Genomic DNA, 16,840 nt, shown 5'->3' with positions numbered 1-16,840 from the left:
TACTCTACATAAGGGGTTTTTACTTTTTAATAAAGCCTTTACCTATGGGGTTACTTTAGGAACCTGATCTTAAAATTCCTAGATCCTTTAAATGCTGAATGCTTTGAAATGCCTATATTAAGGAATATTACAGTGGCTGGGACACTGAGTCTGAAAAGGATTGTTTATGATGCTCTGAAACTATATTTTCTATGATAGGCTACATTATGATGGTGGATTGGATAGAATTAAGGAGGAAGAAGACAGTATGGCAGGAGCAATGGTGTTGTTAAAAAAGGATTTACATAGTCAAATGGTCTTTTGCCAAAAACGGAAAACAGACCACACACTTAGACTTTAATACTTTTCACATTTTGAGAGTAACTGATACTGAGCTTGGTGGTACTTGGTTCATACATAGCACTGGGTTATTAGGCATTTACAGCACCACAAGATTATTCTGAGCAACAGGTTATCTGGATCAGTAGCAAAACAGGGATAAAGAAATTCTACCATGTTTATCTTCTGTGGCCTACATTTATTATAATGCTGCATTTATTATAAATTTGGATCATTGAGACCAGCCCTAAAGCTCATTGCTCCAGCACAGAAGTGTGTATACCCTATCCTACAATTGGCTGCTCTACTGAGATGCCCGAAAGACTTAGTCATTGCGTTACATTGCAAATATGCAAGCATAAGTGTTTAGCAGGTATTTTGACTTAATATAGCCAATATTTGATAGAAAATTTGTTCATCTGTGTAGAAACCTTAAACATAAAAATAAGGTTTGTGTTATTCTAAGCAAGATCTGTGGGAATCCATAATGCGACATCCATAATAGGAATCCTATTAGAAGAGGTTTGTGCAGAACAACAGAGAAACATATAAAAGCAGACGTTTCAAAACCAGCCTCTTGAGATTTTGACTGGTCCTCAGAGTATTAATCAGAGTTACTAAAACATACAAGCAGACACAAAGATTTTTAACCACCTTTTTCTTCTAGTTTTTCTCCTACAATGTTAACGCAACTCTTAATAGCTTGATGAAGGCCCTTACTGATTTCTACTGACTATACAACAGCTGTCTGCAAAGTATGAGAATTCTGGATCAATGATTGAAGGTAGTAATTGAGAAGAGTGCACACACTTCATCTGTCAATTTAAAGGGGAAGAGAGTCTCTGGTGATTTGATGAGCTTCATTAGTTGGCAGACATAACAGACAGTAAATTTGTAATTGATTGTAGATTATTTTGCTGGTTAGGTTAGGTTTGCTTAGATTTTCTTTCAAAATATTTTCGTTCTATCATGGTATGTCAAAGAACAATGTTTGTTCAAACTCATGGAAATGTTTCCCCCATGCAACAGGATCATATTGGGGAAAATAAAAAATGTTTTAGAGAGCAATCAACTTGGGCACTTAAATGATTCAGTAGGATTTGTGTTTTTTATTTGCACACTACGTGGAGACTTTACTCCTATTTTTGGCAAGTAAGCCATACTTTTAAAATGATCCAATTCCTATGGGGCAGAATGTGAATACAGTGGTACCTCGGGTTAAGAACTTAATTCATTCTGGAGGTCCGTTCTTAACCTGAAACTATTCTTAACCCGAGGTACCACTTTAGTTAAATGGGGCCTCCTGCTGCCGCCGCCACGCAATTTCTCTTCTCATCCTGAAGTTCTTAACCCGAGGTACTATTTCTGGGTTAGCGGAGTCTGTAACCTGAAGTGTCTGTAACCTGAGGTACCACTGTATTGCCATAGACAAAATGGGCAAAGGTTTACCATCTGAATGCATTATTAGACATTTCTGTTTTTAGGATCTTCCAAGGGCTTTGGCACATCTTTCAGCTAGAATACATGTCATTTATTTACACTATGTCTTTTATCAAAATTCTCCAGTGCTGTTTCAGCAGCTGCAGTGGAAGCAGAAGCTTGACTCACTGTAGGTAAAACAAAATAAAAAAAATCCTTCCAGTAGCACCTTTAAGACCAACTAAGTTAGTTCTTGGTATGAGCTTTCGTGTGCAAGCACACTTCTTCAGATACACTTCAGATGTGTATCTGAAGAAGTGTGCTTGCACACGAAAGCTCATACCAAGAACTAACTTAGTTGGTCTTAAAGGTGCTACTGGAAGGATTTTTTTTATTTTGACTATGGCAGACCAACACGGCTACCTATCTGTAACTGTAGGTAAAACAGTATAATATGCTAGGAACCATTCTGCTTGACCACACTTGTTCATTTTCACTGTACCTATCCCTCCCATTGATGCTAAAATCTAAAATGATGCATTGGCATGGCAAGCCCATTCCAGTGTTGTGGCTACTGATACACAGCCTTGATACTGATAACAAAACACGTATCAATTTTCATACATTAGGTTAAAAATGTAATTCTGTTTTTTATTGTTGAAAAGCCAACAGGCAAGAGCATGCAAAGAGAATGAGCACCACGTTAGCCCCTTTCTGGTAAACCTGAAATAAATAACCTTTGTAAAAGGCCTTCTCTTTCTTTATGGAAACATTGTGTATGGCTCCTTCACATAAGCCAGGTTACTACTGCTGTTGTTGGCTGTTTTAATATAAACAGGCCCCAGAGTAGGTACAGTCATACCTCGGGTTGAATGTGCTTCGTGTTGAGCGCGTTCGAGTTGCACTCCGCGGCAACCCGGAAGTAACGGAGCGTGTTACTTCCGGGTTTCGCCACTCGCGCATGCGCAGACACTCAAAATAATGTCACACGCATGCGTGGAAGGGGCAAAACGCGACCCACGCATGTGCCGTCGTAGCTTACATTGCGTTCAGGATGTGAATGGGGCTCCAGAACGGATCCCGTTCGCATCCTGAGGTACCACTGCTTTAGAATCCACATATTTTGTTCTTGACTCAAGTTCTCATCATTTGCGTGTTCAGATCCAGAGACCTCCCTCCTAAACAAAGACACATTTGACTCAAATTTTAGTTTTGGTTTTTGGCAGAATTTAGGCCACAACTTTATTGATTACAGAAAAGTGAGTGGTTGCATAGGCTCTGGTTCGACTAGCTCCCTACACCCTTGCAGGTAGCGCTGACCCAGAGCTCTATCATAGTCACCCAAGGGTGAAGACCTGAGGAAGGTGAAAAGGCTGGGAGCAGACTCTGTTCACTCCCTAGATGCTCCCCTGGACTGAGGCATGGGCACAACCCCTTTTCAGGGGTGGCCAAACCAAGTTGAGTCCCTGGATTCCTTTAACGAAATATCCTTCACATAGGGATGGTGAGACCTTTCTCCCATCCCTATCACATGAACCAGTGCCCATCCGCAACCTTACAAGTTGTGACGAATTGCTACGCAGCGGCAAAACCCAAATGGCAACAGCCAGTTGGCCAAGTGGGAAAATTCATGCCGTGTCCCGTCCCAACAACAGACTACACACGACGGCATAGCAAGGTCAATTGCAAAAGGCCCTAAAATTAGGGAGAGGTGGGCGGGTGTTCCGATGCACAAGCAGAAAGATGAAGTTCTGGGTCACGTGCATGGGTTTATATAGGTCCCTCTATCCGTTTAGACTGCAACCCCATTGGCCAGATTGAAACCCAGCATCGCGGGTGTTATGTATTGAAGTGCTCACCCTGGCCACCAGGGGTATTGTGTACAGTGGTACCTCTGGATGCGAACGGGCAGGCTGGCTGAGCTGTTCAGTTCAGTTCCAGCTTACTATAAAGAACCACTTGGAGAAATCTCTGTGTCATCTACTTTGTCAACCCGCTACTTAATACTGGCGACAAAGGTGGGATTGGATGGACATCAGAGCACAGCCAGATTCAACACTCACTGAGCTGAAACACTGAGCGAAATCACTGAACAGAACCCAATTCAGAGCTAACCGTACTGGCTAGAGCACTGTGTTCCATCCATCGCCCTCCGTCGGCATCGGAACCATGGCTTCACTCGTGCCTCTACTGCCATTCGCCCCAGCCTCTAAATCATGGGACTCATACCTCGCTTGGTTCGCCTGCTTCCTCCAAGCAAACGAGCTGACGGAAGGGTCAGAGGAGCGTAAGCGGGGCCCATTCCTCAGCCTCCGTGGGCCCAATTGGGTGTTGTGGCTATCCAATGGACCCACCCACAACCAAGAGGTCAGTCTCCAGATCTCACTGCAACTCTTTTAGGGGGGACACGATTCACAATATCTGTAAAGAAAAATAATCCTTTTACCTGACTCCACTATTCTTTCCAACTGCCAGCCTGAAATTTAACTGCTACTTTGTCTTGTGTCAGTTATATGCACCCATATAATCCGTTGTGATGAATTTCATAGGCTCAGCTGTATTACCTACTTTTGGGCCACCCTGTATACACATAGTGTTATTGTCTCTGGTGGCGACCAGCTTAAGTTGCAACCATTTTGTGGTGGATGACCCACCAGTCAAAGACCAGTTGATCCCCCACTTGTAAGTATCTGGTCACCTGTGATAAGAAATAGTTCCACATAATTGGACACTTCAGAAATTGGACACTTTTTAGAACACAGATGGCTAACAGTGATGTGCTGAGATCTAATCAAATATGTATGGGTTTATAAATTTTCGTCACTTCTGCAGGCCTGTGCACATTTAGTTGGTTTTAAGGCTGATTAGTATGCAGTTTGTATGTTTTATTCCAGTTGTGTATTTGTGTTTTAAAATGGATGTGTATTTATGCTTTTAATAACAATTTTATTGTTGTTTTATAAGAAACAAGGATAATATTAGTTAGTATAAACTGATACATATGACATTTCGAAATGGCTGCTCTCCTTTGCTTCTGAAAAGCGCTTTTGGTTATATTACATTTTTTAACTCAGTAGAAGCCAGAAAGTCAGCTATAGGTTCTCCTGATATGAAGAAAATGAGTTGGAAGTTATGAACACCTTGTTTTACATCTTTACATAGAACCATTTAATCAGCAACAAATATGAAACTATTGTTAGAAGAAATTAATTAAATTTCTTTTATCTCATGTGAAACAGGTGGTTCAACTCTGGTAGCTTAGATACACAGTGTGCATATCCTGAGTCCACAAGCTAAAATACAAGACAGGCTTTATTTTTCATCAGCTGCTGTCTGCATGTTGGTAGTTTTGTTTGATCAGAATAGAGCAGTTATCTTTGTCCTCTCTGGCATTCAGAATTCAACATCCCCCATTAGTTAGATGACCATTGACTGACTTTTTGATGAGGCCAACAGATGACCTTGTTTTGACATGTGTTTCTTCAGTTGATGTGCTACAGTTTAGAGGGGAATAATGGATAGATAATTTGTAAGTCATGTATTCAAATAATGCAGAAGAAAACCTAGGCTTTGATAATGAGGACTTGATTGAGGTTATAAAGCTTCTGCATCCTTTTTTATATTTGATTTTTAAATTAAAATCAAGGTTCCTGATTCAGAGAAAAGGCAATGTTTCAACATACATATTTTCTCTAAAATAGATGTGTATGAGCTTTTGTAAAATAACAACAACAACAACAACAACAATTTATTTATACCTCGCTCATCTGGCTGGGTTTCCCCAACCACTCTGGGCAGCTCCTAACCGAATGTTAAAAACACAATACAGCATTAAACATTAAACAGGGCTGCCTTCAGATGTCTTTTAAAAGTAAGATAGTTGCTTATTTCCTTGACATGTGCTGGGACGGCATTCCATAGGGCAGACACCACTACTGAGAAGGCCCTCTGCCTGGTTCCCTGTAACCTCACTTTTCACAGTGAGGGAACCGCCAGAAGGCCCTCAGTGCAGGACTTCATGAACGATGTGGGTGGAGACACTCCTTCAGGTATACAGGATAGAGGCTGTTTAGGCCTTTAAAGGTCAGCGCCAATACTTTGAATTGTGCTCAGAAACGTACTGGGAGCCAATGCAGGTCTCTCAGGACCGGTGTTATATGGTCTTTGCAGCCGCTCCCAGTCACCAATCTAGCTGCTGCATTCTGCATTAATTACAGTTTCTAAGTCACCTTCAAAGGTAGCCCCACGTAAAACGCATTGCAGTAATCCAAGCAGGAGAGAACTAGAGCATGCACTCTGGCAAGACAGTCTGCGGGCAGGTAAGGTCTCAGCCTGTATACCAGATGGAGCTGGTAGACAGCTGCCCTGGACACAGAATTGACCTGCTCCTCCATGGACAGCTGTGAGTCCAAAATGACTCCCAGACTGCGCACCTGGTCCTTCAGGGGCACAGTTGCCCCATTCAGGACCAGGGAGTCCTCCACACCAGCCTGCCCCCTGTCTCCCAAGAACAGTACTTCTGTCTTGTCAGGATACAACCTCAATCTGTTAGCTGCCATCCATCCTCCAACCGCCTCCAGACACTCATACAGGACCTTCACTGCCCTCATTGAAGTATTTCCCCCCAACGATTTCCCCCTGTCTTTCTTATTTGTTGTTACCTCCATAGTAAGAATCACCATAACCAGTGCTGCTTATAAGCAGATAGATTTGTCTTCAGCTTCTCAGATCAGGGCTCCTACTTAGCCTATGCATGCAATGCATGAGCCATCTTACTACTGCTGTTGTTTAGCATATCTACGTATGGTGGTATTGTCTCTAGTGGTGACTACCTTAGGCTGCAACCAAGGGGATGACCCACCAGTTAAATACCAGTGAATTAGACAGTTTTTGAAGAATGTGCTACAATTTTTTAAGTCTCTGCAGACTTCTTGTCACTGTCAGCTACAGTTGTAGTTCTGATACAGGCAGCTGTAACACCTTGTTTTCAAAACACTGGAATTGCTGCAGAGGAATAGGATTGTGATTGAAATACTACAGATTCCTTCCTTTACTTACTTCCCGGGACCAAAATACTTCTTTAGAACTCATACAGGCTTTTCCAAAATCTTATTCCAGAAAAGCAGCATGATGAGTTTTCTTAAGGTTCACCTGACATTAGCTTTCTGAACTATAGCTGGCTGGTTTGTTCATTCATCTCTATAGGATTTGGCAGGAATTGCATCCTGGTCTTATGAGTTTGGCATATTACTAAATCCTATCCTCACGTTGAAGCATCTCAGTGCTATTGAACTGTATCTCTTAACAGTGGAAAGATAATGCATATTCTAAGTTTATGAAGTTGCTGGGGAACATCTGGCAGCAGAGTGGAAGTGAAAAGACAATTTCAAATGACAGGAGAAGGCATGCAGTTGTCCCTCTTTCTATACCATAATTGCCTGCCAGCTCCTGTGACTATGCATACATTCTCCTGTGGCTCTTCAGAAGGAGATTCCTTCCCCCCACCACACCCCCCACACCCCCCACACCCCCCCCCACACTGATATTCTCACTATAGAGATAGTTGAAATATGGGTCAGGGTGAACCTACCTTCTTTATTCACGGTCACCTACTTAATATACAGTTCATATTTCTTCAATTTTAGCATTGCTTATCTGTGAAACTCACCTTCAAACTTTATTTTATTAGCATCACAAAAATATTAGATTCGTTTAATTTCTGCCTGAGGGGAAAAATGAAATTCTGCATACCTATAGTACTATCGGTGTTTTAACAGATTTTACATGGCCATGTAAATATTCTCACTGATTATGGTAATCGTGATAGCTTTACAAGTAGTAATTACTGTGATCTGATCAGACGACCATTGCCTTTACTGTGACAGCTGTGCCAATTCGTTGACTGATTATTATTGTGGGCCTGTATGTTCTGTGCTTATCCTAGTGCCACAAGCATCCTCTTACACTTGCTTGTACTATAGCCACTTCAGAGATGCAATGTGTCACGTCCTGTCAAGCTTCTCTAAAAAAAAATATCAGAATGTGTATGACTGCCCATGTATGCAGCAAAGATTTTCTTTGTAGCACCCTGAATCCCTATATCTCTCTTAAACTTCATAGTATGAGTTTGCAAATAGTAGATACTCCATTAAAAGTGCTGAGCAGAGTTGTTATACCTGTCCATCATGGAGGAAGCACGTCCAAAACACAAATTGTTATCATTTTTTTAAAGTGCTGAGTGAAATCTCAGTCTACCTGATCAAACTGTTCTACCACTGTAAAAATTCACCCCATGACAAAATCCAGTAGTTTCATTTTAATGCAGCACATATATTTTAAACATTACGCCACATATACAATCTTAATGCCTTGTTTGAGGGAAGATGGGGAGAGAATGGCGGCTTATAGATGCTGAGGAAATGCTATAGAGGTTTTGCCTTGCCTTGCCTTAGATGTATTTTCTGCCCACCCAATCTCAGCTGGGGACCTCAAAATGAGCAGTGTTTTTAACGCAAGACATTTCCTGAAGGATGTTGCACCACAGGGAACTTCCCCTTTATTCTTCAAGGATACACAGGATGAAAATCAAATTATGAAAACTGGCATTACAAGGAGGGAATGTCTTTGTTAATGATAAAAATGTGGTTGTTACAAGAAGATGAAAGTTCCTAGTTTCAAACCAGTATCTATAATCAGTAATAGAAGAAACAACTGTGCTTTTATAATACAGCATTATATGGGTCGAGGAAAATGCAGTTTACGCATATACAAGCATTTTTTCCATTCTAGCCGTGATACTTCTAAGTTTTCACTCTGTGTTTGAAGCTCTGTGTGATAGTTAAGGATAAATCTTGTACAAAATATTGTCAAAATATGCATTGATTAGCTTTTTCTGTTAGTTCTTATTTTAAAAATGTAATACATTCATTTTTGGAAACATTTTGGTATTCTTACTTGAATGGCATTGCACTAGAGCAGGGGTAGCTAAAGTAGTGCCTTCCATATGTTGTTGGATTACAGTTCTCACCATACCTGACCTTTGACCTTGCTGCCTAGGATTAATGGGAGCTGCAGTCCAATGATTTCAGGAATGCAGCACTAGAGAATTATCCAGTTTTTATAGAAACTTGCATCAGTAGGTGTTAAATATGATAATCTATAGAAGGAATAGATGTCAGAACTGCCAGCAGCCTTGAATTGCGGCGCTCAGGAGAGATAGCAGTCCAGGAACTCAGCCATAATTTACACCCTTTATTGCCTCTTGGTGTATTTACAAGCAGTTCAAAAAAGGCGATCCGATCATCATGGAGAGTTGTTCCGTCTGACGTCTTTTTTCTTGGGGTGGGGCCAGCACAACCACCTTCCCAGCCCCCTCTTCCTTCTCCTGTGACGAGAGGCACTAGCTTTCGGAAGTACCCCCTCCCTCTAAGAATCACTCCCCTCTGATCTCCCTTCTTCTTCTTCCCTTTCCTCTGAAGACAAAAAGCTACTAATCAAAGGAGATTTATCCCGGTAACCTCCCATCCTTTCCTCCCTCGCTGTCTGTAGTTCCCTGACAATAGGTAACCTGTGACCCTCCAAACTTTGTGGGACTCTAGTTTCCATGAGTTCCAACCAGCATGGCCAGTTTTCAGGAATGATGAGAACTGTAGGCTAACAACACCAGGAAGCCTACAAGTTTCCTGCTCCTGATCTGCAGCTTTCCAATACAAATGACAGCAACTGAATTATTATAGATATGCATTGATTGTATATGAAGTTTTACTTGAAACAAGCTACTGGGATCTTAATCTTAATTGCCTTTTCTATTTCTTCTTTTTGTTTAGTGTTGAGGGTGAAGCTCCTGGAAGTGAAACAGGCACATCATTGGATAGTCCCTCTACCTATCATCAAGGAGCTATAACTCACAGTTCAGCTCTAAGCCCAGACCATTACGACCATTCTCCATACGGGCTGTATTCTGTCTCCCCAGGGCAGCAAAGGCCCCGGAGGCCAAAGCTTCAACACTCAACATCCATACTCAGAAAACAAGCAGAGGAAGAAGCTATTAAAAGGTCGAGGTCACTTTCAGAGAGCTATGAACTCTCATCGGACTTGCAGGATAAGCAGGTACTTGAACTGTGCAGTTCTATGAATCAAGCTAAAGTGTCATGGAAAGGTTATTCAGCCATTCCTGGAAAATAACAGGATATTATTTTTTTTGCGAGTCTGTTCCATAATTTGACATATCTGAATAATATTAATGTTTCCTTCTTCTGTCTTTTTCCATGACTTGCTAAAGAATCAGCTGATATTAATGCTTAGCGAAATGACTTTTCCTTCAAAGAAAATGCCTTTGTGCTATGATTTTGCATATGTGGCTCATTGCTTAACTTGTGGAGCTGTGCCAGTTTTTTTACTAGAGACTGTACCGTTTAAAACCAGAAGGACTTGGTTAGTATATAAACATACTCTTTGCCTGGCCTCTGTATTAACAAAGTCCCCATGCTTTCAGTCAATCAGTGCTTCTTTTAAGCTTTCTTTTAAGACTATGAACCAGGGTTTTTGCAGTTCTAGGCAAGATTGGCTTAATGATTTTTTTCTGCCCTACCTCTGACTCTACCAAATCCATATTACCAAGACTACAACTTTACGTGGCAAAGCCCACATTATCACACATTTCTGGTATTTCTTTTTCGAGAGGACAGAAGGTTTACTTTTAAAATTAAGAAATGAACAGATGCTCATTAGAAAGCAGGCTACCAGTTAAATTATTTTACTTACCCATAAAGTTGTGAATACTACAATACTTGTCAATTTAGGATCTCATTTGAAGTATTTTCATTTGTATCACATCATTTGTGCTGTTTACACAGTTTAGAATGTTGAAATATAAGATGAATATTGTAACTAGTAATCAGGACATGCTTAGTATAGGCAGAGGGCCTTCTGGGCAGTGGCACCCTCCCTGTGGAATGCCCTCCCATCAGATGGCAGGGAGATAAAGAATTTCACAACTTTTAAAAAACATCATAGAAGTTTTTAATGTCTAACATTTTATTACTTTTTATATTTTGCTGGAAACCACCCAGAGTGGCTGGGAAAACCCAGCCAGATGGGCAGGGTATAAACAATAAAATTAGTAGTAGTAGCAGTAGTAAGCGAGCATGAAGAATTTATTAAAGATAGAATATTATTATTTTGACAATTCATTAAGGGCCTACAATTTTTGAAGCACTGGATAAAGATAAAATGATTCAAACATGATAATTTCTTCATTCCTCCTTTTGCCCTTATTCATCTCTCTCATCATAAGCTTCCCAGGAGCACTGAGTTCACTGCTGTTGGAGACATACTGTTGAACCAGATTGACCTCCCTTTATGTTCTTATTTTGAATAAAGGGAATTTCTTTATGGTCTGCCTGCTGTGGCCAGGTGCAGACATAATATTCCCAATTGACTAGATTGTTTGTCCTCTGACCTTTGTGAATACTTCCCCTCTTCCTTGGTTTCACCTTAACCATTACATTTGCATCGGTACTAACTATGGTTCATGCTAATCAGCATTGCCCTCATAATCATGAACTTGAAGTGGGTTTGCACCTAGTTATGAGGGAATCTAGTGAATGTTAATAAATGCAGATAGAACATTCTTGCATAACTAAAGCAAACAGATGCCATGAAGGAGCAGTGGCGCTTACCTGACCTCCTAATAGCTGAGTCGCTGCTGCATACCAGAAGAGAGAGAGGACAGCCAAGTTGCTGCCAGCGTTTTTTCACTACATTGACCTGTCCCATTACAGTGGTGCCCCGCAAGACGAATGCCTCGCAAGACGAAAAACTCGCTAGATGAAAGGGTTTTGCGTTTTTTGAGTCGTTCCGCAAGACGAATTTCCCTATGGGCTTGCTTCACAAGACAAAACGTCTTGCGAGTTCTTGCGAGTTTGTTTCCTTTTTCTTAAAGCCGCTAAGCCATTAATAGCCGCTAAGCCGTTAATAGCCGCTAAGCTGCTAATAGCCATGCTTCGCAAGACGAAAAAACCGCAAGACGAAGAGACTCGCGGAACGGATTAATTTCGTCTTGCGAGGCACCACTGTACACAGTAGTGATTCAGCTGTCAGGAGGGCACGTAAGTGCTGCCACCCCACCATGTCATCCTGTACAAAAGCAAACCATGGAACAACAGCAGCAGCAGCAACAATTTATTTATACCCCGCCCAACTGGCTGGGCTTGCCCAGCCACTCTGGGTGGCTCCCAACAGAATATTAATAACAATAATAATAAAGCGATAAAACATCAAACATTAAGCATTAAGCATTAATGGAAGGTAAATAAGGATTCGTTTAGGGGAGGGGAACATGCCTGCAACATGTTCCTGGTATTCTCACTGTGAATTTGGAAGCAGAATCATTTGAAAGCAAATAAAGCATGCCTGTCTAATAGTTTAGTACCGTAAAATGACTTGTGATATTGAGACTATTAACTGATCTTTTTTTTAAAAAAAATGCTTGAGGTGAAAAACCTCAACTTTTTTTTATTAAAAGTAATCACTGCAAGCAGTTCTATAATGTGAACTTCAGCTTAATTCAAATTTGAACATCCTATTTTTTTACTACTTTGCCTCTTTTAAAAATACACCACTGCAGTGATGAGAATCATTGGCAGTGTATCATATCAACGTAGCCAAGGATTTTCATAATTGCAAATGCACACAAAATTCTTGGTGGAAAGAATATAAAATAGATTAACATGGATCGTAATAACTCTTGTTAAATCTCCTGCGGGTATCTGTGAAGCAGACAAGTTTTCTCCCAATTCATACAAGGAAAGCCTGAGGGAGGAAGTTTAAGTGTGAAATGTCATCAGTAAAATTGTTCATAACTGTTGAAAGGAAAATCTGACAAGGAATTGATTCAGTTATACTCCAAAGGCACAGAGAATGCAATTTCTTGCTTTGTTAAAATTTCATGTATGCAGCATATACAGTGGTACTTTGTAAGTCGAACAGAATCCGTTCTGGAAGTCCGTCTGACTTCCAAAACATTCAGAAACTAAGGCGCGGCTAAGGCTGCAGCCAATCGGAAGCCACATTGAACGTTCAGGTTCCAAAGAACGTTCGCAAACCGGAACACTCACTTCCAGGTTTGCAACAATCAGGAACCCAAACGCAAGGCGTTCGGGATCCAAGATACGACTGTATTGGAACATAGGAAGCTGCCTTATATGAAGTCATACCACTGGTGCATCTAACTCAGCATTGCCTGCACTGACTGGTAAGCAGCTCTCCAGAGTTTCAGACAACGGACACTTCCAGTCCTGTCTGGGGATGCTAGGAATTGAACCTGGGATTTCTGTGTGCAAAGCAGATCCTGAGCTATGGCCTTTTCCATGGTGTGGCCACTCTAAACATAATTTAAGCTTAGGAAATGCAAGGGTCAGTAACTGGTATCATTAGTTCTATAAAGGAGCAATGCAACGTGACCATAGGAAACTCTTCACTTTTCTTTTAATGTAGGTTAGTTGCAGACCTAAAAAAATACTTCTTCAAGTTCAGTTACAAAAACCGTTTGCATTTAATGTGGTTGAGTAAATAACTATTTTTGCCAAATTCTTTTCATAAAGAATACCAGTTGTTCTATTTAATTCTTATCTAACGTCTAACTGCTTGTATCAGCATTTAAAAAAACCACACACATCTCTTTATTTTATTTATTTTGAGGTTTCTATCCCATACTTCTAGTATCTAAGCACTACTCATGGAAGCATACAATTTAAAATCACAACGCCATGTGCAATTTAAATTGTTGCACTTGTTTTATGTGCAGAGGTAAGTGTCATATCTTTCTGTGTTAATAAAATATACATGTGAGACAGTTATGAAAAGTATCTTCTTGGTGGATCATTTTACGTGCACTTGTACAGGTAATTTTCTATTGTCACGAGGTGGCCTTTACTTACTGAGCATATTTCCATCTCAGAAATCTTTTTAGATCGTAAGTTTCCTAGGAGATACATTTTTCTGAGCTAATTTTGAAACACTTATTGCCTCAGTACTGTATTAGAGAGCCATGCAGTAAGCACTCTTAGTGCATGAGTATTATCAAATATTTATATTTTCTTTTTAGGTTGAAATGCTAGAACGGAAATATGGAGGCCGTCTCATAACTAGACATGCCGCTCGTACAATACAGACTGCTTTCCGCCAGTATCAGATGAACAAAAACTTTGAGCGGCTTAGAAGTTCTATGTCTGAAAATCGTATGTCAAGACGCATTGTTCTATCCAATATGAGAATGCAGTTTTCGTTTGAAGGACCTGAGAAAGTCCACAGTTCCTACTTCGAGGGGAAGCAAGTTTCTGTTACAAATGATGGGTCAAAACTAGGAGCCCTTGTCCAATCTGAATGTAGTGACCTTGGTGAATCGGCTACAATGAAATCTCCAGCAGCGTCCACTGACTTTGCTGATGCCATAACGGAACTGGAGGATGCTTTTTCGAGACAAGTAAAATCTCTTGCCGAGTCCATTGACGATGCATTAAATTGTCGTAGCATGCACTCTGATGAGGTACAGATACCTGATCAAGTCAGAAGTCGGGAAATAGAGAGGGACAGTTGTCAAACTAAACCAACAAGCCATAATGTGGACCACAGGAAACTTGATGAAATGACTGCATCTTATAGTGACGTTACATTGTATATTGATGAAGAAGAACTATCCCCACCACTTCCTCTTTCCCAATCAGTAGATAGGCCATCTAGCACAGAATCTGACCTAAGACTTCGGTCAATGAACCCATCTCAAGAGTACTGGTCTATGACACACAAGGATCATAAGATAGATACTGACACGAGCTGCAGAAGTACCCCTTCACTAGAATCCCAGGAACAAAGAATGAGAATGGATCATTTGCCTTTGCTAACTATAGAACCACCTAGTGACAGTTCAGTGGACTTAAGTGATCGCTCAGAGAGGGGATCATTAAAGAGACAGAATGCATATGATCGAGGAATTACTAGTACGCAAGGTAGTCCCAAGCATATCTCACATGGCATCCCTACCAAGATAATTTCCCGAGAGGACCAGGAGACTAGACATAGACCAAGGCCTATTGATAGCCACTTAGCCATTAATGGCACAGCAAACAGGCAAAGCAAATCTGAGTCTGATTATTCTGATGGAGACAATGATAGTATTAATAGCACTTCCAATTCCAATGATACAATAAACTGCAGCTCAGAGTCTTCTTCTCGAGACAGCTTAAGGGAACAAACATTGAGCAAGCAAACGTACCATAAAGAGACTCGCAATAGCTGGGATTCTCCTGCCTTCAGTAATGACATCATCAGGAAACGTCACTATAGGATTGGATTGAACCTTTTTAATAAGTGAGTACAATGCATTTTTTACATAGAAAAGAAATTTATCACCAAATCGCAGGATAATTAGATATTTCTGCAGCTCCATTGTGAAGGTTAACATGATCTCCAACAATGGCCGTCTTTGGGTGTCATGCTAAACCAGGGTTGGGGTTGGACTGCAACTCCTATCATCCCTGATTATTAATAATGCTTTCTGGGGCTGATAGGAGTTGAAGCCAAATATGGAAGACCACAGGTTCACTATCCATGTGCTAAGCTATGGTTTAGCAAAGTGTGGGTGAGCCCAGCCTCCTCCTAAACATGCAGCCAGAAGGATGAGTTCAGAAATTTATGGTTTGTTGTGTCATCCGGACCAACAAATGGTGGTTAGTTTCAAGCATCCAACATCGAACCATGGTTTCTGAAGTAGTTTGTTTGAACTAACCATAGTTCACCATAGCTTCATGTTCTGATGAAATAGCAAGCTGTGGTTAACAGATAGCAGAAGCAAATTCTTTCAAATTCCTCCTGTGAGCATGTTCATGTGTCACCAGACCATAGTTTAGAGTCATGTCTGATGCAGCCCTTTTGTGTGCACACTTGTCTTTTCCCTGTTTTCAGCATGTTTACTTTCTTCTCTCTTCCCACCCTTCAGTTGCCAATTTACTGCTTTAAATGCCAATTATTATTTATTTGTATTTATTTATTTATTTATACATACATACATACATACATACATACCCCGCCCATCTGGCCAGGTTTCCCCAGCCACTCTGGGCGGCTTCCAACAAAACACTAAAATACAATAACCTATTAAACATTAAAATCTTCCCTATACAGGGCTGCCTTTAGATGTCTTCTAAAAGTTTGGTAGTGGTAGTTATTTTTCTCTTTGACATCTCAAGGGAGGGCGTTCCATAGGGCGGGTGCCACTACCGAGAAGGCCCTCTGCCTGGTTCCCTGTAACTTGGCTTCTCACAGCGAGGGAACCGCCAGAAGGCCCTCGGCGCTGGACCTCAGTGTCTGGGCAGAACGATGGAGGTGGAGACGCTCCTTCAGGTATACTGGACCGCAGCCGTTTAGGGCTTTAAAGGTCAGACCAACACTTTGAATTGTGCTCGGAAACGTACTGGGAGCCAGTGTAGGTCTTTCAAGACCGGTGTTATGTGGTCTCGGCGGCCGCCCCCAGTCACCAGTCTAGCTGCCGCATTCTGGATTAGTTGTAGCTTCCGAGTCACCTTCAAAGGTAGCCCCACGTAGAGCGCATTGCAGTAGTCCAAGCGGGAGATAACTAGAGCATGCACCACTCTGGTGAGACAGTCCGCGGGCAGGTAGGGTCTCAGATCAAGACTTTCAAGGTGTTATATGGTCTTGGCGGCCGCTCCCAGTCACCAGTCTAGCTGCCACATTCTGGATTAGTTGTAGTTTCCGGGTCACCTTCAAAGACAGGCCCATCTGCTGCATCCAACCAAGTTCTGTTACACAAGCCAGGTCAAGTCCTCCATCCATGATCAAGTCATGGATGGCAGTGGTCTTATGAATCATTGACCTGGCATTGCACAGCAGCACCTTCAGGTCATGTGGGTATCCCTTGCTGATTCTAGTATCCATCCGGTCAGGACCAGACCCAATGTGTGTATCTTGGACAAGTAGTATTTAAAACACACACACACACACACACACACACACACACACAGAGAGAGAGAGAGAGAGAGCCCTTTTGTTGTCCTTCATATAAGAAACATTTTCTTTTAAGCAACGT

General features: G+C 41.3%; 1 protein-coding gene across 14 annotated transcripts in view; it reads left to right on the top strand.

Annotated features, from left to right (window-relative positions):
* IQSEC1 (IQ motif and Sec7 domain ArfGEF 1) overlaps positions 1-16,840 on the top strand; it is a 309,426-nt gene that overhangs the window by 254,140 nt on the left and 38,446 nt on the right. For 13 of the 14 annotated variants that reach the window (XM_080996701.1, XM_080996703.1, XM_080996705.1 and 10 more), the window contains 2 exons: positions 9,564-9,846; positions 13,844-15,105. In XM_080996701.1, coding sequence (XP_080852827.1) covers positions 9,564-9,846; positions 13,844-15,105 — 1,545 coding nt within the window. Of the gene's footprint in view, positions 1-3,972; positions 4,105-9,563; positions 9,847-13,843; positions 15,106-16,840 lie in introns of those variants that run through there. The other variant, XM_080996699.1, reaches the window with a different exon arrangement.

This window comes from Podarcis pityusensis (assembly GCF_964106645.2).
Source record: "Podarcis pityusensis genome assembly, chromosome: 2".
Taxonomy (NCBI): Eukaryota; Metazoa; Chordata; class Lepidosauria; order Squamata; family Lacertidae; genus Podarcis; species Podarcis pityusensis.
The sequence above is the reverse complement of the archived record's forward strand: the minus strand, read 5'-3'. Positions and strand labels throughout refer to the sequence as shown.